General features: G+C 43.0%; 1 protein-coding gene across 2 annotated transcripts in view; it reads left to right on the top strand.

The window, feature by feature from the left end:
* LOC141418140 (uncharacterized) overlaps positions 1-24987 on the top strand; it is a 28443-nt gene extending 3456 nt beyond the window's left edge. Inside the window, exons 4-6 of one of the 2 annotated variants that reach the window (XM_074058505.1) lie at positions 5696-7516; positions 19823-19830; positions 24301-24987. In XM_074058505.1, coding sequence (XP_073914606.1) covers positions 5696-7516; positions 19823-19830; positions 24301-24741 — 2270 coding nt within the window. In that variant the 3' untranslated portion in view covers positions 24742-24987. Of the gene's footprint in view, positions 1-5695; positions 9452-19822; positions 19831-24300 lie in introns of those variants that run through there. The other variant, XM_074058504.1, reaches the window with a different exon arrangement.
* The last annotated feature ends 2794 nt before the right edge of the window (positions 24988-27781 follow it).

The raw sequence follows: 27781 nt of genomic DNA, 5'->3' as shown, positions 1-27781 counted from the left end.
GTCAGGACTTTGAGGCATCGTTATCATCATTACTCATGTGTGCCATGGACTGCTTTGCCAGACCCTCCTTCCAGGCTTTTTTGAAATATTTTTCTTATACGTTTTAGGTATTGAGTTATTCTGGGGCATTGCTGATGGCTGTCCTGTCATATCTTTCTTTCCTTTTTTTTTTTCATGGTTCTTGGGAATAAGCCCAGGCCTTATGCATACTATGCAAGTGATCTACCACTGAGCTACATTCCCAGCCCTTTTTTTAAGACAGTGTTTCACTATATAGCCAAGACTGACCTAGAGCCCTCTATGTAGCTGAGGCTGGCCTTAAACTCACTATCCTCTTTGCCTCAGTCTCCTGAGTGCTAGAATTACAGGCATGTGCCACCATTCCAGGCTTATCCTATCTTTCTTTAGGGATACAGTTTCCATGTAAGTGGACAACTGGGAGTTCTGGAAGAGTCCTGGTTGTTTCACAAGGTCAGCGTGGCAAGATGGTCTCAGATGGGGACTGGCCTTTTTGAGAGACATCTGGCAAGACATGACACCATGTTTGTGTTCATATCATGCCAGGAACTCAGAAGTGTTTTGGTACAAGTGCCATGACCATGCCCTATTTCTGTCTTTTCTTTCCCATAGTTAACCTTTGCTGACTTCATTTGTGACTTCTGGCTCCTGGTTGCTTGTCTTTCTGGTCTCTGATCACCACTTATTTGCAAGGCCCTTATGCTGTGTTTTCCAACATTGACCCACACTTAATATATTTTGTGCACATTATCATTAAATAGTCTTGCATACCTGCTGCATATCCAGTTGCAGTTTCCGAGACCTGAACACAACCAGCCTAATGCAGAACATTCACATTTCACCAGCAGATGAGGTTCTGCTGAAGTCTGTCCACAGAGGAACAACTTGGAGACCCTGCCTTTCCTCCCAAGAGAGGGCTATACCTCTTCTTTATGTCCTTCACTTGGTGAATTCCCCCCATTCTCTGATCTTAAGATGCCCAAAACCGCCATGCAGCCCCATTTTAGCCTCCCTGAGTTCCATCAATCTCAGAAAATCTCTAGGCTCATTCCTTGATTTGTGCGTGATAGGGCTTCGCCCTCCCTGTTGTAAAATGTACCCATGAGTATATTTTAATTTATGAGTGCCAACATGGGGAGGCTAATGACATTTTAAGAATATTTTACTACTTAGATTTCTAAGAGAAGGAACATGCTATACAGGACCACATGAGAAGTGTCCAGTCTGGGTGAGGTGTTAGAAGCAGGAATTCATTTAAAATGTTAGACCCCAGTCTTTGTTGGGGTTTTCTGCAGGAAAGCAGCACAGCATAACTATGGTGGGATTGAATAATTTGTTGGGCTTTGGGATTTAGAGGATGGCCTTCGTTTTCTGACACCTGAGCCCAGCACAGCTGGGGCTGAGCATAGCAGCCACACAGAAGTGGTTTGCAGGGTGTGCTCTGCACTGCTTAGCTTGTATATGATCACTAGATGCTGACCAAGCCCTTTGCTGTGCTTACAGTCTGACTACACTTGGGAGCAGCAGTCTCTCCCTGACCACAAGATTCCTTAAGATGCCAAATCACACAGAAGACATTAAATGTGCTAATATAGTCAGTACTCTGATGTTTTGACATTGTTTTGGGGAAATATGGGTGTAGTGATAGGGTAGAATTTTTCGAAGTGGAGCATAAATTACCTAAACAAAATACAAGCTATTTAATTATGAGAGAAAGAAAGGGAGGAATACAGAAGTATAAAGAATACTTAAAGCACAGCCCTTAGCTAATTTTCATAAGTATATGGTATTTAAAAAAATCTGAATTTTTTTATGCAGTATCTTGCTGCAGATGTACTCTGGTCAAGCAAGAAGATCCAGCAGTTATGTTGTGGAGGATATGTGATGGTAGCTTTGTAAAGTATTTGTTAAGATTAGTGACAGTGTATCTAAGCAAGAAGAAAAGAGTGGTTCTGGGGTCTGGGATGTTTTGACAGCACCAGCAATCAATTCTACAACTTTCCAGGCACCAAATGATGGTCGACATTTTGATTCAATTTTTACCATCTGTCAGGAGCTTGAGATAGACCCCACAAACTCAAGTCTCAAAGACTGTACCCACTTCAAATGCCAGCTGCATATGGATTGCCTGGGCTACTTCATTTCTGCTCAGATCACTACAAATTCAGGGCTTCCCACAACCCTACTTCAGTTTAATAATTTCAAGGCTGACTCTCAGAACTCAGGGACTTGCTATTCTGAAGGCTGCTATGGAGGATACCAGATGGGGAGAGCTACACAAGAAAACGTTTGTGTGGAGGGCGCAGGAGCTTCCCTGACCTCTCTGGATACTCTTCCCTCCCAGCACCTCAGTGCATTCATCAACACTGAGGTATCATTTTACAGGTATGATTAAATTATTGCCCATAAGTGGTTTACTCCATCTCCAGCTCCTCTCCTGTCCCCAGCGATCAGGGCTGGGGCTGAAATTCTTACTGCAGTCAGGCCTTGGATTTTGGAGGACAGTCACACAATCTGAACCTATTAGTGGCCCCAACAATTAGTTAAGCTCATTAGCATACAAAAGACACTCTTTCCACTTTTGTATTCTCAGATTTAAGAACTGGCACAACTTGACGTTCCAATAGAGAGTGGTATGGATAGTCACATTATTAATCTGATTTTATAAAATAGGTGTTAATTGTTTAAAAATCATGTTTTAACTTACTGTGTTAACTAGTTTTGGGGTTGTTTCTTTGTTTTTGGTGCTGGGAATTGAACCCAGGGCCTTGCACCTGATAAGCAAATGCTCTACCTCTAAAGTATGTGCCCAATCCTATACTAAGTGATTTAAATCAGTGATTTAGTCATGGTGGCTCATGCTTCTAATTCCAGCTACTTAGGAAGTAGAGATTGAGAGGATCATGGTTTGAGAATAGCCCAGGCAAACGTTAGCAAGACACTATCTCAATGAATAAGCTGGGTATGATGGTTCATGCCTGTAATTCCAGCTTCAACAGAAGCTTAGGTAGGATGGCCACAGTTTGAAGCTAGTCCCAAAGAAAAGTGAGAACCTATCTGAAAAATAAACTAAAGCAAAAAGGGATGGGGGAATGATTCGAGTGGTTGAGTAGGCAAGCGAGGCCCTGAGGTTCAAACTTGAGTGCTACCACCCCCAAAATCCCAAAAACCAAAAGGAGCCCATTGAGTATTTTTTTATTGAGCCAATTTGTGTCAAAGGTTACTTTCATCTGAATTGGTTACTCATGTTGCAGCATCTGCGTCCAACATGCCATATTTACTTTAAGCTTAAAATGCTCAAACAGGACACTGATACAAAGCTACAATTTAACTGAGCCATCTCTATCTCTTCTCTCTGTTACTTTTAGTTACTTTCTTAAGATTGTAGGGGGCACATTGCTTAAATTTAGTGGGATTCCCAGGCATAAGTATGATTTTAGCCACAATGATGATTGAGTTTTCAATTGGTAACTTTTTGAAAATATTAAAGTTAATGTAGAATCATTTATAAAGGCACAAAAGTTCACCAAATCCTTATCTTTCCATGGAGATGCTTTTCTGTATATATTTTGCCTTCCACTTTTGTCAAATTGTGAAACTTTGTTTTAATTTATATATATATGTTATCTATATTTAAAAGTATATATTTACACATAATCATAATTTAATAATTTTCTCCTCTACCCCTGTATCTAAGGATGGGTTTTATTTTACTTAATTTCTGTTTTAGGGGTTTTTTTTCCCTACAAAAGCATTAGTTTCTTTAGTCTCAGTGTCTGGCACATAAGAGAACAATGGGAGGTAGGAAGGAACTTGGTGCCTGTAGGCAGAAGCCTATCCCTGTGATGCCCTTGTCTATAGCATACTCATCCCCAACCCCTTTTTGATCAGGTGGGATATTTAGCAGGTAAACTCCTGGTGGTAGGAGTGGCCTGTAGTAAAGGGAGGCCTCCCTTTCTAGCATGTCCTGATCACCCTTATAGTGCCTGCCGTCTACACCCAGAAGAGCAATGGTGGCCTGCTTTATTTTCCAATTTATTTGTTTTGTCACATGGCAGTACTGAAATGTGCCCCAGCATACTAACCAGGAGTTTATCACTGTTGTGAACTGGGGAAGATTCTCAAATGTCTTAGGCAGAGGAGCAATAAATCTCCCTTCCCCTTTTCCTTTTTTTATATCAAACATTGAGCTGCATGTTTCCAAAGTACATGAACCTTTATATCCATCCTGGTCAGAGAGGCACTGTAACAGCACCAAGGAAAGCAACAACAATCTTGAGGTGTGGCTCAAGTGGTAAAGCAGTTGCTTAGCAAACAGCAATCCCAATACCAATGCCCACCCACACGCACACATACACAAGAACACACACACACGCGCACACACACACACACACACACAGATCTACCTTTGAAACATTTACCCTTCTGGGTCACATGGTTTCCCATGAGTAGATGCACTTAGTGAGAGTTATGTAGGCTGAGCTTCTGGTTTGTTCCTAGTGAATCAGTAGATGTCCCCAGAGAGCAGTGTTCCAGAGGTTAGACAGTAAATCATTATTCTACATTGGGTGTCAACTAGACACCTTACTTTCCCAGACTTTTATTTCCTGTTAAGGTAGAGAATAGGTTCTGGAGTCAATGGAGAATGCCCCTGGGGCTCAGTACCCAGCCTCCAGCTCTCCATGTTGTCTCTCTGTCTGACTGCTGCCTGTTAGGTGGACTGGACTTAATGCCATTCATTTTAAATTCTATTGAGAGAAGCTTCTCCCTGTTTCCTCTTGAAGCTTCTTCCCAGTAGGCTAGTCAATGGCCTTAGGGCTTACTAGGGCTATGGCAGGAGGCCATTCCATTACCAGAATCACAGTGGCCCAGAGACACACTTGTTGCATGCAGTACCTATGCCCAGAAGCACATTAGGAACACATACCACCTACTGTATCATAAGACCTGGAGTCAGGCTGCAATTTAGGTTGAAAAATGAAAGCACAAAAAGTAAGACCCAGCACAAACAGGTACCAGCCAAAGCATAAGTGCACCAGTGGTTAGCAGAGACCTCAGGCAGGTAGTGAGTGATATAGCCAGACAATAAACATGGAGTAGTCCAGGGAAAAGCCTCTGCTCTGGGACACTAGGTCACACTGCTCTCTGTGTTAATTTCAGATGGCTGAATAAAAGCAGGAAGAAGTATTGAAAGGGGAACTTATTACTGAAATTTCTGAGAGAAGTGGGTATACTATAGTATGCACGGCAATATGAGAAAGCAGCAGGTGGTTAGGAAGCAGACACAAGAGAGGATAAACCACTCGGCCACAGCCTTTATTGGGGTTTCTGCAAGAAGGTACATGTTAAGCAGCTCATATTGACTGGTTGGGAGAATTGCAGAGGGATTTGGGAAGGGATCTGGCCTTGTCATCCACTACCTTACTTTAGAATAGTGAGAGCAGAGGAGTCTTCTCCATGTACAAGCCATGAAAACATGGTTTGCAGTTAACATGAACTGCTTGCTGCCTGTTGAGCCCTTTGCTATTAGCTAATCATGGGGGCAGAAGGAATAGTTCCCTTGACAAGTAATGTTACTTAATCAGTCAAAATATTATCCTATACAAAAAACATTTAAATCAGGATTAACACCCTCCCACCATAGTTAGCATGCCTTTCATCAGTGTTTCTCTTTCAGTTTGTTGGCATGAAGCAAAGGATGATGAGACACCTTCACAGAGTGTTTCTGCAGAAAAAGCATCAAACATCAGGATTCAAAGCACAGGTCCATCCACCCAGAATGCTCACCCCTGTGACATCTGTATCCTAGTTCTAAAAGACATTTTGCATCTGGATGATCTACCTGGACATAAACCATACTTTGTTGGGGCATGTGCAAAACTTCACCAAGTCCAGCACCAGCACAATCCTGAGAATCCATTAAAAAGAGAGATGGAGAGCCATTCCCTTGTGAATAACAGCATTGTCCAAATGTCAGGGAATCCCTTCCTCTGTAAGAAGATTGGAAGAGGCTTCCTTGCTAAGTGGGGCCTACTCCATCGCCAGGCTGTTCCCAAAGGTGAGAAGCCAAACAAAGTCACAATGTCTCAGGGGGATTTTCACAGTGGAAAAAGTCATTATAAGTCAAATGAACACACAAAATCTTCTAGTACCAAACACACATTTGTTCAGTTCCTGAACGTCTGCACTGAAAAAAGGACTTTTGAGTCTAACAAATGTGGAAAAGCCTTCCAAGACAAGTATTCACTTGTGCCATTGCAGAGGATCCACACTGGAGAAAGGCCTTTTGCATGCAATGAATGTGGAAAATCTTTTAGTCAAAAAGCCACACTTATTATCCACCAGAGACTTCATACTGGAGAAAAACCATATAAGTGTGGTGAATGTGGGAAGTCTTTTAGTCAAAGCTCCAACCTCATTGAACACTGCCGAATTCACAATGGAGAAAGGCCTTATGACTGTAAGGAATGTGGGAAAGCCTTTGGGTGCAAATCTAATCTGGTCCGTCATCAGAGAACTCACACAGGAGAAAGGCCATATAAATGTAGCCAGTGTGGGAAATTGTTCAGGCAAAGTTTCAGTCTCATTGAACACCAGAGAATTCATACTACAACAAGGCCTTATGAATGTGGCCAGTGTGAAAAATCCTTTAGTCAGAAAGCCACTCTCATTATACATCAGAGGGTTCACACTGGAGAAAGGCCTTATAAGTGTGGGGAATGTGGAAAGTCTTTTAGTCAGAGCTCCAATCTTATTGAACACAGCAGAATTCACACTGGTGAAAGACCTTATGAGTGTGGAGAATGTGGCAAGTCCTTTAGTCAAAGAGCTACTCTAATTAGACACCAGAGAATTCACACTGGAGAAAGGCCTTATGAATGCAGGGAATGTGGCAAACTCTTTAGACAAAACTTTAGCCTCATCGAACACCGTAGAATTCACACTACAACAAAGATTTATGAGTGTAGCCAGTGTGGGAAATCCTTTAGTCAAAGAGCCACACTCATTAGACACCAGAGAGTTCACACTGGAGAAAGGCCTTTTGAGTGTGGGGAATGTGGGAAAGCCTTTGGGTACAAATCTAAACTCGATCGACATCAGAGAACTCACACTGGGGAAAGGCCTTATGAGTGTGCAGAATGCGGGAAATTCTTCAGACAAAGCTACAGCCTTGTTGAACACCAGAGAATTCACACTAGCACAAGGCCTTATGAGTGTGACCAGTGTAGGAAATCCTTTAGCCGAAGAGCTGCCTTCATTAAACACCAAAGGGTTCACACTGGAGAAAGGCCTTACAAGTGTGGTGATTGTGGGAAAACCTTCAGTCGTAGCACCAGCCTCATTCAACATTGCAGAATTCACACTGGAGAGAGGCCATATGAGTGTGACCAGTGTGGGAAATCTTTTAGGCAGAAGTCTGTCCTCCTTCAACATCAGGTAGTTCACACTGGAGAACGGCCTTATGAGTGCAGTAAGTGTGGGAAATCTTTTAGCCAACGCTCTAGCTTCTTTCAACACCAAAAGTGTCATGCCATAGGGAAGCCTCAGGAAGAAAGCAAATGCATGAAATCCACCCCACAGTCTAACATCACCTAGTTCCTGAAAGCTCACACTTGAGAAGGGCCTTAGACTTGCAGGGAACAGCCTAGAGAGCCTTCCAAGGGTGCCATCTGCCACTATTTGAACTCCACAGTTCCAAGCATCCAGAGGGATGAAGTGCTGCATGAGTTCCAGGCATGGGTATGGTGTATGTGAGCTGACCTCACTTTGTAGACTGGCTCTGTTGACAGTAAATCCTTGCCACATTCTCACAAAGATGACATCTTCTCTTTAGCACCTTGCACCATATGTCCCTCAGTGTGTCTGTGCCCCCCTTTACAATAAGAAAGCCCCAGTGCCTGCACCTTGTGAGTAACTTAATCCCCTTTCTGACTGAATGTGCACATTTCTGTTTTGTCTAACAGGACCTGATCTGTGTCCCACTAGAGGTTGGGAAGACTTACATCCTAGAGTGTAGACACTTTTGTCTCACATGACCCTTGTGATTCATGTTTACACACTCCAAGTCATCAAAGAATAGCTTCCTATCTAGCATTGCTCTGGTTTGTGCACTAATAAAAGCGTTGTTCCATATGTTTTTATTCATGCAGTTCAATTCACAGCCTTGGCTAGGAAGAGTACCAACTTGGACTCTGAATGAACAGCTGGACAACTTTCACAGGGCCCCTACTTTATGTGCCTTAGCAGAGTTAACTGCTGTTGCAGGGAGTAGTTCCCACTTGACATAGCTAAGTTTGTATTGCAATTCAAGACCTCCGGTGGAATAAAGCAGGGCTTTCTGGTCCTAGTTTTGTGGTCACAACAACTTTTTTTTAAAGCCCAGATGTCACCCTGAAGAATGCTCAGTTGTTTTGGCTACCTTTGTTTCTTCCTGGTTTAGTATTCTGTTACTCCCAGATGATTTCTTATGAGGCCCAGTACTCTAAAGGGAACCTTTCCATAATGTCCTACAGAGCACCATATGCTCTGGTGCCTATAATTCCATAGGTGTGTCACTGGTAAGAGAACAGGAAGCAGGTATGAACAATAATTGGTATACAAATACAAGGTGTGATTATAGGGAGTGCATCCCAACAACAGTGGAAGCAATTCCTGTTTTTCCACAAGCTTGTCTATATTGTTATGGTCAGCCTTTTTAATTGTAACTGTGTTAAGTGTGTAATGTCATCCACTTTAGTTGTAACTGATTTTCTCTGTTGTTTCATGATGACCATTTTTCACCTGTTTGCCACTTATATATCTTTTTTCATAAAATGTCAATACCATTACTCAACTTTTAATGTATGTCAGATGGTATTCCTCTTTTAATTATAAAATATGCAAAGTTCACCCCTTAATCCCAGCACTCAGGAGGTAGAAGCAGGATGAAGGCAAATTCTAGGCCTGTTTTGCTACACAGCAAGCTCAAGATCAGCCTGGGCCACATGAGACCCTGTTTCACAAGAAGAAAAAAAAATAGCGGGCTGGCAAAGTGACTCATGTTGTAAGACCCACTGCCTAGTAAGCATGAGGTCCTGAGTTCAAGCCCCAGTACTGCACAAAAAAAAAAAAAACCTCTCTTTAAAAAAAAAAGGAAAAAAATGTATAACAAAGACATGTTACAACATTTTTTCATTCTTCAGTCATGTGACTTCTTTGATAAAAGAAATAATTGTTTGATCCTAGAAGGATATTTTCTCAATATTTTTCTATTATTTATAGTGGCAACACCCTAGACATTATATATTACTAAGCCTAATGTGCATTACTTGCATGCTCACAAGTCTAGCCATTCCAACAACAAAACTTCAGTTTTAGTGCTTGTCAATCCCCCTGGTGTAAATTATACCAGTGTGGCCAGTTCCAGGCTGCCAAGACAGTGATACTGAACACAGGGTTTGAGGAGATGTTCAGTGGCACACCATTATATTCTATTCCTGCCAATTTGATGGGGCGGTCAGAAACAGTGTCAAGAAAGCATAACAGGAGAGTGAAACAATAAAGAAGTGGCGGGTTTTGTTACTCATTTCCTTTGCTCTTAAAAATAGCTTAATTAATGGTGGCACATGGTTGTATCACCAGGACTTGGAAAGTTGAGGTAGATGAATCACTTGAGCTGAGGAGTTCAAAGGCAATGTGAGACCCATCTCTACATAAATAAAGTAGATTATTGAAGTTTAGTTCTTTTACAATATGAGTCTATGCATTTAATTTAGACTGTTTGTGTTATACATGTATATTACCTTGAAGCCAAACATTCTTTCCTGATCGTTTTAATCTATCTATCTTCACACCAAACTAATTCAAGGAAACAGTCTACCCTTTGTAACAGATGTGTCCAAATACGGATACATGATGCAACCCAGGAGTCCTTCTTCAGTCCTCCATGATCATGGAGCATTGTGGGCCTGTTCTTTCATCTGTTGCCCAGTGCGTTACTGCCTCGTTTACCTCTGCTCCCAACATCTCATCCACAGCCAGTCTCTTCGGAGCACATTTACAGAACAAAAGGGCTCTTTCATTTCCTAACAGCTTTATCAAAAAAAGTTTTAAGTGTCAAATTATGTACCCATAGCTCCATTTTCTGAGTTATATAAAAAAATGTGTTCTTCAAGGCCTTCAGGTCCAAATGTACCTGTAATGACTTTTAGTACTTGTGTGTGCAGTAAATTTCTACAAACCTGTATGTCCTCCAGAGGGTTTTTTACTGTCATGTTTGTTTGTTGAAGTTGCGGAGTCATTTGTCTGTCAGAACTTCACACTTTCTGGGCTGTTCATTTTGCCTCTCTCAGAAGATATTTAACAGGTTGACCCTTCTCTCACATTTCCTGTACACTAAGTATCAAAGGGATGGATGATTGAGGTCTGGTTTTATATTTATATTGCTATAGAAACTGTGTACCACCATGTATTCCCCACCATGGTATATTATCTGGATGCAGGCCGAAAAGCAAAGGGGCCAATCAGTGATGGACTAAAATCTCCCAAACTGAGCCAAAATAAACCTTTCTTCATCATTTGAGGTATTTGTTACAGTAGCAGAAAGCTAACACAGGGACCTCTCTAGGTACCAAAATTGTTGGTGCTTTGTTCTTGGACTTAGCTTCCACACCCTAAGAAATGTGCTTGTTGCGTGTTTTTCAAGCTCCTCAGTGTATGACATTTTGTTATAGCAGCCTGTACTATAACAATTAGGGCACAAACCTGTGAGGAGCAGACTTTGTCTCTGTTGTCTCCTACAGTATTGCACCTGCAATAGGCCTTTATTCCTTATTCTTTTTACCCTGATAGCAGCTATTCATCAAGATCATCTTTCTCTTAGTATAACTCAGTTATTTTCAAAAATGAAAAAAAATTGCATTTGGTGACAAAAATCCTCCCACTGGCCAAGGTACCTGCCTAGATGTGGTCAGATTCATTCTCATAATTTTTATTTTTTAAGTAATTTCTACCTTTTACATATTTCCCCCCACAAATCAACTCAATTCCCCTTGCAGATACAATCTTATAGGATGTATTATTTTTGTGTTGCTATGATAAATTTCCTTAATGGAGGAAAGATTTGCTTTGGCTCATGATTTCAGAGGGCCAGTCCATGGACACTTACATACATACACTTGAGAAAAACAGCATGTGAAAGAGGAGAGCATGGCAGCAGGAAGCAGAGAAAAAGAATAGAAGTACTGAGTTGCTTTCTCATTTTCCCCCCTTTTATTCTATTTGGGCCCCAACAACCCTCATTCAGGATGGCTCATCTCCCCCCTCAGTCTTCTCTGGAAATGCCCTCAGATGCACACAGAGTCTCTTAAGTCCTAAATCCACTCAAGTTAGAAACCAAACATCACACAGGTGAAATGATAACTGCCTAGTAGCAAGGACAGGACCTCATAGTGTCCCAAATGTTTATCTTTGGGATAAAAATGCCCCATTTACACATGCATTCGGACTATAATCAGAGCAGATACTGTCATGGCAGGAAAAAAAATTGGCAAGTAGTTCTCTTCAGATACATCCAAGATTTAGAAGTGAAGAGTACATATATGAAGGAATTGAGTTAGAACTGTTACATGGGAAAAAGTCATGGCTGACAACATGGCTCCAATGGTACCTGCCTATCAAGCACAAGACACTGAGTTCAACTTCGAATAGGGCCAAAACAAGAAAAAAAAAAAGCATTCTGTATTTGGAACACAAATGCTGAGATGTATTTATGCAAGTAAGGATTTGTGTGTGTTCTTGTGGGCAAAAGGCATGATGCCACATCACCTCCCTGCTATAGGGCCTCTTGACGTCTGTCACCTGTTCCCCCTGTCTTGGTGCTGAACTCTTTCTTCCTTGCACCTTGTCTGAACATCCACAAAATACACTACAGCATTGTTCTGTATAGAGTTGAAGAACAATATACAGATATCATTTGTATGTTGCCAGCTACTGAGAGCCAATGAAAGTATGTACTTTGTGTCCAAGTGACATTGTGTCATCCATTCAGAATTTGTTTCTCTGTTATCCTTGCTGTGCTGAATTCAGTCTGAAGTATATTGTCACCAAAAATTTCTGTGGCAATGTGCAAATTTTAAACCTTCATCAAACCTATAAGGCCATATTTTTTTATTTTTGACTTATCAAACCTGAGGAAGTTTAACTCCAGGTACCAAAACACAATTAATTGAAAGTCCATTTTTTGAGGCCAAAACGCTCACCTTTTTAGTCTCTGTAAGAACCTCCTTGATTAATCCCTTGTATCAGAAGAAGCATTTTCATGTATGGAACTATCACAATGAAATCCCCTTATAGTATTAATGCTTAGAATTTTAAAAATAAATTTAAAAAGAAAGTAACAGTGTTATGGTTTAGATCTTAGATATCCACCAAAGACTTGCATGTCGAAGACTAATCCCCAGCTAATGATGTTCTTGGGAGGGGAAAGAACTTTAGTTGGTGGTACCTAGTTGGAGAAAGTTGGGTCATTCAGGGACATGTGCTTGAGTGACATATTGGAACCACAGCCCCTTCCTTCTCTTTTATTTCCTGTCTACCATGAAATGAGAAGCTATGCTCCACCATGTACTACTTGTTGCAATAACTTGCCACCACACAGGCCCAAATGGGTTTAAGCAACCATAGATTGAAACCATGGACCAAAATAAATAGTTTCTCTTTTCAGTTGATTATGGAAAGGTGATTAATACAAGATGTTATGAAACATAGTACTCATCATAGTGGAAAAAATCACAAAAGAGCATGTCTAGAAGTTGACAACAAAATGCAAAATCCCGTTTATGAAATACATTTTGTTTAAAAATATAAGCCAGGTGTGGGGGCACATGCCTATGATATAAGCACTCAGGGGGCTGAGGCAGGAAGATCATGAGTTTAAGGTAATTCAGAGCTACATAAACAGTGTGAAGACAGCCTGGAATACATAGTGAGACCATGTCTCAAAAACAAACAAACAAAAAATAAGGAAGAATAAGATATTTGTATGACATAAGGTTAAAATTATAATTTGTTAACCTTCCTCAAATTATGTAAATTAAAGTAACTATATATTCCACACAGAATCTGAAACACCTTCATAATTTGTAGTAAACAAAGTTTCACTCTTTTCAGGGACATCCAGCATTCTTCCCCTCACATCCTGTCATAACCCTGTCAAGAGACTTTTCTCTCTTGACCCTGACCCAACATTTTAAAATTCACAAAACTTATTGTGACACTTCAGCCTAAATATATTTAAAGAGAAACAAGAAAGTATATATTAGTTCACAACTTTGAGTAAATGTACCTTGTATACATATGACAGTATGATATTGTGTAAACAACATTGTAAATGGGGTGGGGTGGGGGTAAGTCCTTGCTGGGTCTTTGGGGATCATTCCAACAGAGATTTGGAAATTATATTCAGAGAGACAAATGAAAGGAAAAGACTTATTATATTCATAGGTCCTAGAAGTGGTGGACATGGCACACCAGGGATAGTACCAAATTGTGAGAGGACCAAAGGGCTCAACAAACAAGGTGAGTATCTGAGAGATGATGGGCCCCCAGGAAAGTGCCCTTATTGACTATCAGCATGGGTTGTAACCAAAAGGCCTGAGGAGATTTTCCTATTGTGTTTGCATATCAGTAGACCACACTAGTCAGGAGAGGACAGAAAGGGGAACTGTTGGCAGGGGCCAGCTTTATCACACAAATGCACATTTTTTTCTGAGAAGTGTGTTCACAGCTTCTGTGGGGGAAGTTCAGGTATAAGAATAGTATGAAATTTTTAGATTTTACAGCACAGTTTGCCCAGTTGCTACAATAAGAGCATCTGATATGACAACTTACAGACTATATTATTAAGGAAAAGTCTTATTCCATGAAATGCCCTCAATAAGCTCCCAGAATCACCTCCAATGTCAGGTAGCCTGACAGAGCAAAACCACAGTTCCTTCACAACAAATCCCTCTCCCTTGTCGTTACTGAGGATAAACTTTTAAAAATCCTCTAGATTCTCTAACTCTTGGTTGACTTAAAAATCACTAATTTTGGAGGCCACACTCTGGTTGACACATTATTAATTTCTCAGTAACTTTGCTGTAGACAGCACCTCCAGGGTGTGTGTGGGTTATAACAGTTGCTTAGGTTACCTTTGAAGGGCTTAAGGCCACTTTTGCTAAAAACACTGACTCCTCACTTCTTCCTGAATATGTCTGATGTGATAAGAATAGCAAGAAAATGAATGGTATCTCCGTCTCCATATTATGTCTGTCTCCTTTGCTTCCTTAATCTTTGGATCAGATCCTGTTCAGCTGTTCATTTAGACATGTTTATTATATTGAGAAATGTTTTGTCCAGAACTATAATACAGGGATAAGTTCAGTTATTCTTGCCTAGTCTCTTCCGCCTTCAAGACTAAAGACACCTATCAGCTGACAAGGAAACCCAGAGAAAGATCAAAGCTGGGAAAAGAATCAAAGAGTAAAGCCCTTCCCCTTAGCTGGGGCCCCTGCATCCAGCTATCTCATTAGAAATTGTAGATGACCTTCCTCCACAGCTGTGCTGACATGATATATTGTAACCTTTGTTAGGGTAAGAGGCCGGCCACCTTCTGAGAGGACAAAGGACACTCGAGACAAAGGAGGTCACACAGCGAGGTTTATTTCTAGCCGGGCTAGGGTCCGAGCAACTGCCTGACACAGCAGGTTTCAGCAAGGACCCTGAGAGAAAAGCTTAAGCAGATCTTATACTCTTTAAAGCATCAATCATCGTCACATAGGAATTCCTCATGCCCCTGGGGTCACATTTTCCTGATCTTGCCCACATCCTGATCTTGCCCACATCCTGTTGGTGGGGTAATATTATTTATTGGGAACTGGGGAAACACCAGAGGCTTACTTATCAGGTTACAAGGAATGTGTTCTCCCATAAATTAGGGGCTAGTAGTGGAATAGAAACCTAAGGTTTAGATAAGAACAGCAGGGAGTCCTGCTTTGGAAAGTTTATTTGCAAGTGGAGACAAAGAAAGGCAGGGATGGGTGCTTATCTCTGCATGGTGCCTTTCATCTCGGTCCCGAACTTTTGCATGGCTCTAATGAGCAATTCCTCACAGCTCTGTCCAAGGTTACAGCTTTTAATTGACAGTTTACCTAATGTTTTACAACCCTGTTTCAAGGCTATCTTCCTCTTCACGAGGTTACCCAAGGGTCATGCCAGTTATAGCTGATTTCTAGGCTAGGTGGGCTGCCAGTTAAAGTACCCCAACACCTTGAACGGCTAACTCCTTTAACAGCTAACTGCCAAGTCTGCTTCTGCACTCCCTGCTTGCTTGCTGCTGCTTTTCTCAGTATAAAAACCTCAACCACCCTGAGCTTGGGGCCTGCGCCATTTTTGAGATATCCAGGTGCTGTCCCGCTATCCTAATAAACCTTCCTTTCCTCCAACCACCTGGGTTTGAGTCGTATTCTCGGTGGTCAGTCATACTTTCTGTACGTTCCTGCAACACACCCACCATGATTGTTGACCCCAGACCATGAAAGGAGTGAAAAGTAGTGGCACCCAAGTTCTTGGATCTCCACTACTCCCTCCCAGACATGACTAGCGTGTTTGTCATTACTCCGATCCTATATCCGTAACTTCTCAACCGCCTAGAGTGAAAAAGCTGATTTCTGAGCAAAGGTCCCTCTTTTCCATTCTTTGGCCTTTGAATGAAAAGTTTCTTTCTCCTCAGCACTACTCTGTGGGACATTAATTTTCCATGGGAAGAGATGCAAGACCTGTGTTCAGTAACGGAAAAACAAACGGGAAAGCTGGCTGCGTTCCCTTAAGGAGGACCCAAGGCCTCTGCTTCCTTAGAACCTCAAGAAGCCCTTTCGCAGTGCCTCCAGGTACCTAGGCATGCATTACTAAAACAGGAAGCGCTTCCCTGGCCAGGCAGATACAGGACAGGAACTACATTACCCAGAATGCAGCGCGCTCAGAGCAGCGCCGGAAGACGCGTGGCTAGATCGCTGCGTTAGCTGGGCGGGACTTCTGCCGTTGCTGTGAGGTAGTTTGTGGCGAGGTTCCTCTATCCACCCTGCCGGGCGCAGCCGAGTGGGTACCTGAGTGTCAGGCTCGCTCCGCGCCCTGTGGCACCCTGGAGGGTCTGTCCCCATGGGAGCCGCCCCCTGCGGCCCGATGGCGGCGCGGATAGAGGCGACGGGGGTAAGTGACCCGCGGGTGGCGGTCTGTGACCCTGTTTCCTGAAGCCCTGGGGGTGTCGCTTTCGTCCCGGGGTCCGGAGCCCAGACCAGAGGTTTCTGAGGAGGATTGTCACTTCTGACTACCAGTGGAGTGCGGAATGGAGGGTGGAATGCGACTTATAGACCCCTTGAGCCCCGTCACCGTGTCCCGGACTCCTAAGTGTGGATGGACTCCGGTTGTGCCCCTTTCTGGCGACGTGACCTTGAGCAAGTCCCTTTACTGCCCTTGGCTTCCCATTTTCTCGAGCAGAAAATAGGAAATTAATATCGCTTCCAGCCCTGAATTGAGTGAACAGGAAAGTGGCTACGGTGATGTGTGGCTTTCAGTGCGGACCCAGTCCGGGGCGCATCGCCGTGGACGCTGGGGTCCCGCAGGAGCGCTCTAGGCCCTGTGGTGTTGGGCGCCACCCCAGCAGGAGCCCTGGCTCTGCGAAGCTTAGGACTGCTGTGAAGGGAAGGTGGGAGTAGCAGTTTTGGAATTGCTTCAGTGCTAGGGCTGGAAAGGTAGCAGGGTAGGATATGGGATTTATCTTTTAAGTTTAGGACAAATGCAACTGGGTTGCAGCTGATAGTACTCTGTTTTCCTGCTTTAAACATGTTGTTACAGGTGGAAAGTGAGTCCATTATAATATTCAGTGGTAATGTCGTGTCCTCTTGCACATGAACATGTGAGGCCTTGGATCACTTGTTAGCAGTCACCCCAATTACTCTCATTATAACCTTTGGTCACTGTCAAGACTTGTCTTATTTGTGAATTTCTCATCTTTCTGTCACTTTATTTCTTCCTCCTGTATCATTCCTTAAGGAGGCCTTCACTGTTGCCACATCTAAAATTGATCATATGCTCTTTGGTCTTTTCATTCTATTCCTTGTCTTCTGAACCTTTAGGGCCATCTGACATTGTCATGCTCATTTATTTCATTGTATTTACTTAGCATCTCTTTTCAGCCTTTGCATGTGACCACCTGTTGCTACTGTATCCCAAGACCTAGAACAGCCTGGCCTTGGGTACACTGATTGTTACCAAGAAATAATTAATCAAGGAGTGGATCTCCTCTTCAGGGGCTCCCATCACATTTTGAATAAATCCCCGGTCTGCCCTCAGCATGGCCCACAAGGCTCTACTTAATCTACTCTTTCAACCACCTGTTTTCCTCCTCTTCCATTGCCCTCTTGTTCTCTGCATCCAATCAAAGTGTCCCAAACTTGCCAAAGCTCTTTCCCATTGTTCAGCCTTTGTCCTAGCACTTCTTGGGTTTGGACACTGCCATAGTCTGTATGGAACTACTGATTTACACCCTCCTGTGCATAAGACCTATGCTGGTCTTTCCTGTCTGCTCTAGTTTGAGCTGAAATACATCTCATTCTCACATGCCCAACTTCTGGTAACTTTGTGAGATCTTTTACCTGATGTTCAAATTCTGCCTGTGCTTCTTAAGTATGAGACTATAGCTGACTTCCAAAGCTGCCATAGACCACACTGCTGACTGTGACATGGGCGTGGTATCGGCATTTATTTCTGGTGCTGTGAAAAGATGAACAAAAGTTGAAATATACATCAAACACTTAGAAGTGCTAGGCACTCCACTGATTTCTTGTGAACATTTTATCTTTGGTTCTCAAGACTGCTGGTAATGTGATTATTTTATTGGTTGGGAGATCAAGACTTAGAAAAATAATACGTCAGTTTCATCATGGCCATACAGCTGCCAATGTCAGATTTAAGAGGGCTGATTCTGGCCTCAGAGCTAGGGGCCTTTGTTTGCTTTCTCACCTCAAAAACCTTCAGCTCGTAAAGGCATACAGTGAGGACCAGGGGGGCCCCACTGTTGCTGTTGCTGTTATAGTGGGAATTATTCCAAGTTGTTTTCCTCCGTTTCTGACATCCCCGAACGCTTGCTGCCTGCCCCCCCACAGTCCTCTGGGCATTGCCACTGTCTGTGTCATCTCAGTGTTTTTCCCACAGGAATCTTCTCTTAGCCACAACTACATTATGGGCAGTGGCCACATCCACCTCCATCTTGAACCCAGCTCAGAGCTCAGCCCTCAGGAGACCTCAGTGATTCAGACCTTGGTTTCTCTGTACCTTCACCTAGTGACTTTGATCCCATCCAGCAGTACAAGGTCAATACTACTACTCCTGTTTGAATTTCCAGGTGTTGGTGACCTTCAAAGATGTAGCTGTGACCTTCACCCGGGAGGAGTGGAGACAGCTAGACTTGGCCCAGAGGACCCTGTACCAGGAGGTGATGGTGGAGACCTGTGGACTCCTGGTCTCACTAGGTAATGGTTCACTGCTCACCACCCAGGAACCCCAGCCACTTTTATTCTTGACTGAGCACAGGAATTACTTTCCTTCCTCCGCCTAGTTCCTGTAGCTTCTGGTCTCTGAGTGTCTGCTTCATGGATCATTGGGGTATTCTACAAGAAGGGATAAGAAAGGGAACTCCTCAAGAGACATTTGTCATCACTTCCCTGAGATATCTTCTTAAACAGCATGGCCTTGCTAAAAAGTCTCTGATGCCTGCATAATCTTCACTTGTTTCCTGAGGCTGGGCCTCAGTCATCCTCCCATCTGGGAGGTGTTTTTAGAGGGTACACAGAATGTCCTCAAATGGTGTGGGTGGACAGCCTGAGAAAGCTGACCCTTTTGCCTTTCTGTCTAGCAGGTTGATTGTTATCAGCTAAGTGCTGGGTCTTCCCTGCACCCAAGTGCACTTAGATTCTCTCTCTCTCTCCCTTGTTTTTGGGGGGAGGGGTGGTGATAGTGGGGTTGGAACTCAGGGCTCACACGTGGTAGGCCAGTGCTCTACCACTTGAACCACTCTGTCAACCCTTTTTTGTGTTGGGTATTTTCAAGATAGGGTCTTGTGAACTGTTTGCCTGGGCTGACCTCAGACCATGATCCTTGTGATCTCTGCTCCCAAATAGCTAAGATTACAGCTGTGAGCCCCTGGCCCAGGGCTTAGATTTCTTTTTGACACAGAGGACAGCTACCAACTTCCAGCCATGATGAGGGTACATGAGTCCCCAGAGACTTAATGGTATTATTTTTATTTCATTGTTTTTGTTTGATGGTAGCCTTCATTTGTTAGGAAGTGAAATGCACTTTCTCATTTATCAGAGTAAAACAGGTTTCCTTTTAGAATAAAATTTATAGAAAAAGTGGGTCACATTAAACAGAAGCTGTTAGACATGATGGCATACTCTGAACTCAGTTGAACTCACTCTGACTTCAACTCAGACTTCACAGGTGATTCTAAAGCACTGGATGTTTGAGATCTGGTGACTTCAAAGATTAGAAACCATCTTCGGGAGGGAAGGGCTCACCTTTGCCATGTTCCCTGGCTATTTCTGACAGTGGTATGTGAACCTGAATGGACCTGGATTTTGTAGATGGAGGTCAAGGGCAGCGGGAGCCGCAAAGATAGACAGTACTACCCTAAGAGTGGGTTTGTGACTGTCTTCATCTTCTCTGCTACCACAACAAAATACCATAGATGGGTTTACTTAAACAATTATAATTTCTTTTCTCTCAGTTCTGGAGGTTGTAAGTCTCAAGATCAAGTTAACAACCAGTAGAGTTCCTCATAAAGCCCCTTCCTGGTTTGCGCATGGCTGCCTCCTTATCATGTCTTCACATGGTAGAAAGGGAAAGGCTTTTCTGTCTTCCTCTTCTTCTCTTTTTCCTCCAAAGAATACTGATGATTTATTTGGGAATGGAAATTGCAATGGAAATAGGGGAGCATGCCATATTGGGTGCATTCAAAGAGGTTGAAGCAAGCCACAGTTATTTTTTAATTAGCCTATATTAATTGTCCAAAGTAGTAGGTTTTCTGTGACATTTTCATAGATGTGTATAATGTACTTTCATCATATTCACCCCTCTCTCCCTCTTGTTTGGAGGTTCTAGCAGGGGAACACAGTTTCTTATATACCCTTGACCAAAGAACAGTCCTCCTCTATTGGGGATGGTCGTCCTCTTCGACCAAACTCTCAGCTTTAGGAAGGATGCACATGGAGCAGTGAGGGAGGAAGGGTACACCTGCCTAGCCATCCTGATCAGCTGAATCAACCCTAGTGATCAGTGGGGTGACAGATGTCATAGCAAGATCGCCATCACATTCCTCTCTCCCTCTTCTTACAAGGTCATAGTTCTGTCTGATTAGAGTTCCACCATATGACTTCATTTAGCCTTAATTACCTCCTAAAGACTCTGTCTCCAGGTGTCGTCACATTGATTGTTAGGTTTCAACACATGAATTTGGGGAAACACAACTCACTCCGTAGCAATGCCCCTGATTTTCGGGTCTCAAAGCATCATTTTATTTACTTTGCTTACTTCATTCATGATCTCACCCCTGTCATGAATCCCCAGGAAAGATGGAAGTATCATTTGTCTCATCAAATTACTCTGTCCTACTTTTTCCATCTACAGGGCAGCAGATTCCTCAGCCAGAGTTGATCCACCTACTGGAGCATGGGCAGGAGCTGTGGACAGTGACGAGAGGTCTCTCATATAGCACCTGTGGAGGTAGGCACTCAAGAGCTGATTGGGGGGTCATAGCAGTTGTCATCAGAAGGGACCACTGCCTCTGAGCTGCTGTGTGAAATTCCTTGTTGTGACCTCTGGGATCTGGATGCTTCGGATCCACCTTAAGGTACAGTGTGCATCAGCAGGTGAGCTCTGAACAGTTATTCAGAGACCCAGGAGCCATGTAATGTGATCAGGCAGTTTGAGCATACATAATCCAGGTGGCTATTTAGAAGTGAGGAAGGAGAGAAGTCATGGCCAGATGCACATATGCTTCACTTGCACATACTCTTGATGAGAAATAGGCATAGACCAAACCTGGATCTCAGAATCGATAAATGTGGTTTGGTTCTTTGCCCAAGAAGAAGAGTAAACAGGTTGGTTTACATCACCTCAGGCTGCCATATTCAAAAAATCAGAGTGAAAGCAATCTGTCATTGAGTCATTTGAAGGTATAGTTAGATAATGTAGAACACTGCTTAGTGCAGTGCCTGACCCATCGTATCAACAAGTCCACTGTTAGTATTATCCGTGTAAGAGTATGCCATAATGAATGAATACAGTGCACACATTTCCTTCTGGACTGAGAGGAAAAGGGACTTTTCCTTCCCCTGATAATACTCTCTACACTTTACACGTACCAGGGTTCCCATGTCGGCTCTGTGCCTCTGGTCGTTGCTGACCTGCACTGGCTCTTACAGCCACACAGACATGTTCCATATCTTCACCATTTCAGTGAAGTATGTATATATAACTTCATGTTGAAAATAGAGGTTATGTATTTATGTTTCTTGCTTTTGAGCAGTTAATTCATCTATGCCTCTCATACCTGTGGCTTCCCCTCTTACCTTCTTTGGAAGAGATTTTTGCCTCTAATTGTGACCAGTTTCTCCTCCAGCACCTATGTTACACTCTCTGCATGTTCTCAGGGAATTTGCTTCTTAACTTGTCTTCTGTCTCATCTGTATCTGTATTCACCATAAAAACACGCTTAGGTTGCTTACACTTGGGGAAAACAAACAAAATGCTTTTTCATTACAACATCCTATGGCTTATGTTACTCAATGTATAAAGCCAAGAAGACATGTACATTTGACTTACATATATTTTATTTCATATTTCTTTAGTCTTTAAAAATCTGAGGTAGACAATTATGGGCACAAACCTTTACATGTTAAAACGGACAGGTTCTCCACTTGGGTCAAGATTTAGACTATTTTCAGTGCCTCCACAGGTTTTTCTTGCCCCCTCCTTGTTGGTGGCTCCTCCTGAAATGGTGGCCTAGGTTTGACTGGATGTGAATGTATATAATTGGAATGCCTATGTGTTTTCTCATTTACGTGTGGCTTCTTTTCCTCATTATATGTCCCTGAGCATAGTTCATCCTTTGTACTGTTACTGTAACCTTGCAGGAAAGTGTCAGGATGAATTCTTTATTCTCCTTTTGGCTGACATTTGTTAGTCAGAATGCATTCACCATTCTTCTGATGACTGGCATTAGTTTTGTTTACCCTGTTTGGAGATTGTAAAGAATGCTGCTGTGAATACTCTGTGTCATAGTATTCAGTGGCTACAACACTCATTTCTGTTGTGTATAGACCCGGGAGAAGAATAGCTGAGTTGTGAGGTAGGTCTGTGGCCAGCATTAAGTCAAACTAGCAAGCTTTTTTCTGGAGTGACTGTACCACTTCCCATTCTTACCATCCAGTGATGACAGTGTCCTTGCACTAGGTCTTCTTGAACATGTGGTACTGTCCACTGTTCTGTAAAGCACACTAGTTGGATTCCTTAGGCCACAACACTTGAAATTGTTCATCCTAATTGCCCAGTACAACAATGACACTAAGAAGAGTGGCTCACAATTCATCCAGTACTTGCATTGCCACAAAACTGTACGGAGTCAGGTGTGGTGACGCATGTCTGTAATCCCAGCACTTGGGAGGCAGAGGCACTAGAATCATGAGTTCCAGGCCAGCCTGGGCTCCATAGCAAGACTGCCTAAAAAGTAAAAAAAGGCTGGGGATGTGGTTCATTGGTAGAGCAATTGCCTACCAAGTACAAGGCCCTGGACTCAATCTCCAACACCACATAAAATAAAATCAACAAGCGTGCTGAGTGCTTTATGGGCATTTTCTTTTAACCCTCATGGCAGCCTGAGAAATAGGGCTTGCTGATGTCTTGATGAGGAAGTGGAGAAAGTAATCCATCTCCTATCAGCCTGCCCAGTAGAGGCAGTATTTCAACTGTAACTTTTTGTCTTTCAGTGCCTTCACCTTACTCCCAACCACCATGCTGTTATCGTCCACTGAGCAGCAGAGGTGCTTCATGCCCTTTGTTCTCATGTGTTCCTTTATTCCTCTCGTGCTGAGATGTTCATTCTTTTCGTCTAATTCTGATCATTCCTTCACTGCTGGCTTCACAAGACATCTGGTACTCTTTATTTCTTAAACATTCTCCAGGGGAGAATGTACCATGCTTACTCCCTAAATCCATACCAGTGCCCATCTCTGTCTGTAACCACTCTGATTTCTCCATTAGGATCCAGTTCATGGGATACTGCCTCTGGGAAACCTCAGTCTTGTTAGGTGCTGCTTTCCTATACTCTCATGACACCAAGAAACATCAGTGCTCAAACCAGGCACCCTCCAGGCAGTGTCATGGGAATCTATCCTTCCTCCCTCCTTGGACTGTAGAGAGGGACTGCCACTCCAGATCCTCTGTGCACAGGTCCAGCCTGCCCTCCAGATCGTCCCATAATGGTTTCATGGGTACCAGGACTAACTCATGAAAAGTCAGAGATGTGGCAGTATTCGAGGTGTTGTTTCCATCCCCATTTTCCCACTGAGTGCTGATCTTGTTCTTCTAGGTTACATCACTAAAAGTCTCCCTTATGTGTGTTGGATTCCTTTTAGGTAACAGAGCACAACTTCAGACCAGAAAGACAGCTACTTCTCTGCCAGTCTCATCACAGGGAACCTTGCTCCAGGGACACCTAACTCAGGGATCTTCAAGAGACTCTGGATTACAGAAATCCAGAGATCAGGAAGGGCCTTTGAAAATTCAGAAAGGCCAAATGAAGCCAGGGACATGCTCTCCTAAGGAGACCCCTCCTGGGAACCAAGCCTTGAAGATGGCAATTTGGAGACAGATGGTGGATTGGGCCTGAGGGCATTACAGGAGCAAGCCTCTCTTGGTGCTCTTTGCATAGGTAACTCTCAGCAGTCAGGGAAGGATACCCCGATTTACACAGGGACAAACCTCTACAAATGCAAACTGTGTGGGAAAGGTTTTAACGGGAAGTGGTATCTTGTTCGACATCAGCGGGTTCACACTGGACTGAAGCCATATGAGTGCAGTGCATGTGGGAAAGCCTTTAGTCAGAGCTCAACGCTTATCCGCCACTACTTCATTCACACCGGAGAGAAACCCTACAAGTGCATGGACTGTGGGAAAGCCTTCAAGCGCAGGGCATACCTCACACAGCACCATCCGATTCACACCGGAGAGAAGCCCTATGAGTGTGCTTGCTGTCGGAAGGCCTTCACTCACCGCTCGACCTTTATTCGCCATAGTAGGACCCACAGTGGAGAAAAGCCCTTTGAGTGCAAAGAGTGTGGGAAAGTCTTTAGCAATAAAGCACACTTAATTCAGCACTATATTGTCCACACTGGAGAGAAGCCCTATGACTGTGTGGAGTGCGGCAAGGCCTTCCGGTGCAGCTCAGAACTTATGCAGCACCAGAGGATTCACACTGGGGAGAAGCCCTATGAGTGCAGTCAGTGTGGGAAGGCCTTCCACCGGAACATGTACCTGATCCAGCACTCAGTCATCCACACTGCAGAGATGCTGTACAAGTGCATCGCATGTGGGAAGGCCTTCAAACGCAGGTCACACCTCTTACAGCACCAGAGGGTCCATTCTTGAGCAAAACTGTCAGCGCAGTGCATAATGGAAAGTTCTCACACCATCGCCTTTCTCTTTCATGATGGCACCGTACTCTAGCAGAAAACCCATTGAGGGCACAGAATGCTGGGAAGATGTTTGTGTGTGGTGGGGGAGGTCTGGTCAACTTTTCCATAACTGAACATGTGAACAGTCACATTGGAGGAAGCTCATGAATGCAGTGAATGCAAGAAAGCAGTTAGCTTTCTTAGTATCTGGGAAGGATTTGCATCAGAGATAAACAGAAGGCTTTCATTCACAGGTCAGCATCAGAGACTCATGTTGAGGAAAAGTATTCTGAGTATTCTAAGGACAGATAAACCCAGAAGGAAAACCTTATTTGCCATCTCAGAATTCACCATGAAGAATCACCACAAAGTTGTTGCTGTGAGAAAATGATGACATTGTCACTCTTCCAAGTCATAATGGAATCTGACTCCTGTGGGTTTTGCTCTATGAACTTATAAAGACCAAGTCATGAGTCTCCTTGGTGAGCACTGGAGAGCCATGTTACTGTTATTTAAAAATAGAGCCATGGCTCAAGCCTGTAGTCCTAGCTGCTTGGGAGATGTGATTGGGAGGATCACAGCTCGAGGCCAGCTTGGGCGAGTAGTTCATAAAACCGTCATCTCCAAAATAACCAGAGCAAAATAGACTAGAGGTATGGCTCAAGCAGTGGAGTGCCTCCTTTGCAGCCATGAATTTCTGGGTTCAAACCACCAAAATATATATATAGAGAGAGAGAGTGGGATGTGGTGGCTCACACCTATAACACCAGCTTTTCAGGAGTGGGGAGGTAGGAAGGTGCCGTTTGAGACCAACCCTGGAGGAAAAGTTAGACCCTGTCTCAAAAGCGTGATGGTGTGTGCAAGCTACTTAGGAGGCTGAGGTAGGACTACTGTCTGAGGCCACTGACAGACAAAAAGTGCAAGACTGTGAAAAACAAAAAGTGAAAGGACTAGGGGCATGGCTCAGGTGGTTGAGCCCTGAGTTCAATCTGCAGGACCACAAAATAAGTAAATTACTCGGAAAAGGAGGAGGTGAGAGCATGGACCGAGAGAGAAAAGCAAATGTCCTCACAAACACCTTTATACTTCCCTGCCAAGCCTGTTAATGGTTTTCACCAGTTGTGACTCAGTAGGGGGATGGTTGAGAGATACAAGGGCCTCAACTATTTGCTTATTCTAATATTATTTTTTATAATTGATGATCTGTTAGCTTGGTGCCCTGTGCTTTCTGGTTATGTTCACTGCTATCCTGTGGCAGGGGGCCTGGGCAGCAAACGCAGCCCTTCATCACAAACCTTTGTTCCAAACAAAGGATAGATGTTCGTGAGAGATGAAGGCTCAAGTCAATAAATATTTGAGCTTATAACTATGTACAACCTCATTAACATGTGCACCACTCAAGACTAATCTTGGACTTTTCTGAACAAGTCCAATGTTCACGTGGTTCTAACTGCCAAGCACTCACTTTTCCTGAAGATCCTGGACCACAGGTTTGTTTTTGTATTTCCTTCTGCGGCATGTTCAGTCACCTGGTATTTGTCCAACCTCTTCTGGTGAGGCCCAATTCTTTATTCTAGTTTTTCTCAGTTTCTTTAATCCTTTGTATAGGGCCATTTCCAGTTCCTTCTCAGCAGTTTTCTAGGGGCTGTTATAATGTTAAAAAACCAAATAAAATATAACTAAGACAGAGGGCTTGGGGGAGGAAAATGTAGGGAGTGGTGATGATGACTTCCCACTGAGGACCTCCAGAGAAGGAAGTGACAGGAGGGAAGCAGCTGAGGGGCCAGCAGAGAGACAGTAAGTGTGGGAGAGGGAAGGAGGGGGACATGGAGAGGGGCAGAAACAAGGGTTCATTGCCAAAAAGACAAGTGCAGAAAAGTGCAGTCAGCTGAAGTGTGTCATGTTAGAATGTGAAAATCCAGGCAAGACCCAACTGGAACATCTACAGCAGCAAACAAAGTCCATTCCCATTTCTTCTGTCTGGTTTCAGGCCACCTCCCCTTTCCACTAACTCAGCCTACAGCACACATCCTCTTCTGTAAGCAAATTTCAGGCTTTTCAAGGCAGGGTCATATTCTAATTTTCAGGTGATTCTCAAACCTTCAGCATGTTGACCTGTTTTACTCAGTAGACTTCTACCTTCACAAGGTTTCACTAGTGACTTTTCTGGTTTCTTGGTTATCTCTGTGACTGTACCTTGGAGTTTGCACAGCTCAGTGCTTTTCACTAATATACACTGGGTTATAGCAGAACTTATTCATGGGTTTCCTCCAGGGTATATTCTTCAGTGAAAAGCCACGATATCTGTGTACAAAACATACCATGTTTTTGAGGCAGGTAGAATGAAAATCTGTGGAATTTTCCTGTGATATAATTTTGTTTAATACAAATTTAAGTATTTTATGCAATAATCAAACAATGTTAAATCAAAATGAAAATTTTAAATGCATACAATCAAAAGTAAAGTGAAATAAAAAGTGAAAATGATTCTGTATAGACTGATAGCCTTTCCAGAAAAGGATAAACCCTTAATGCTTTAAAACAAAGAGGGAAACAGCACACACCACAGTGATGTACTTTTTTTCTGATAAATGTAAATGATCAATTTATTTGGAACTTATTTCACAGTATGAAAATACTAGGACCAATAAAATACAGATAAATTTTGACCTCATAATTGGAACTAAATGTGCTGGATTTAAAATATAAAGGGTATCAAATATCCTCCGCAGAATGTACTTTCTTAATTTTGAGTTGGAAAAACCATCACTACACCTGGTCCAAACCAGAGATCATATCATTTCATAATAATGATGCAGTGTTCTGTGCAGACGTTGTATTAGCACAAATTAAAATTAATCCCTAACTGTAACTACATAGAACACATAAGAGGAAGCTTTCAGTAACAGTCTCATCAAAACCATTATTTAAATTTAAAACAGGATAATGTATGTGAACAAGCAGGACTTAGCAGACATGCTTACCTACCTATAAAATGTTTCATAAATGAACAT

The sequence above is a fragment of the Castor canadensis genome, chromosome 16, assembly GCF_047511655.1.
Source record: "Castor canadensis chromosome 16, mCasCan1.hap1v2, whole genome shotgun sequence".
NCBI lineage: Eukaryota > Metazoa > Chordata > Mammalia > Rodentia > Castoridae > Castor > Castor canadensis.
This window is presented reverse-complemented; position numbering and strand designations above follow the sequence as displayed.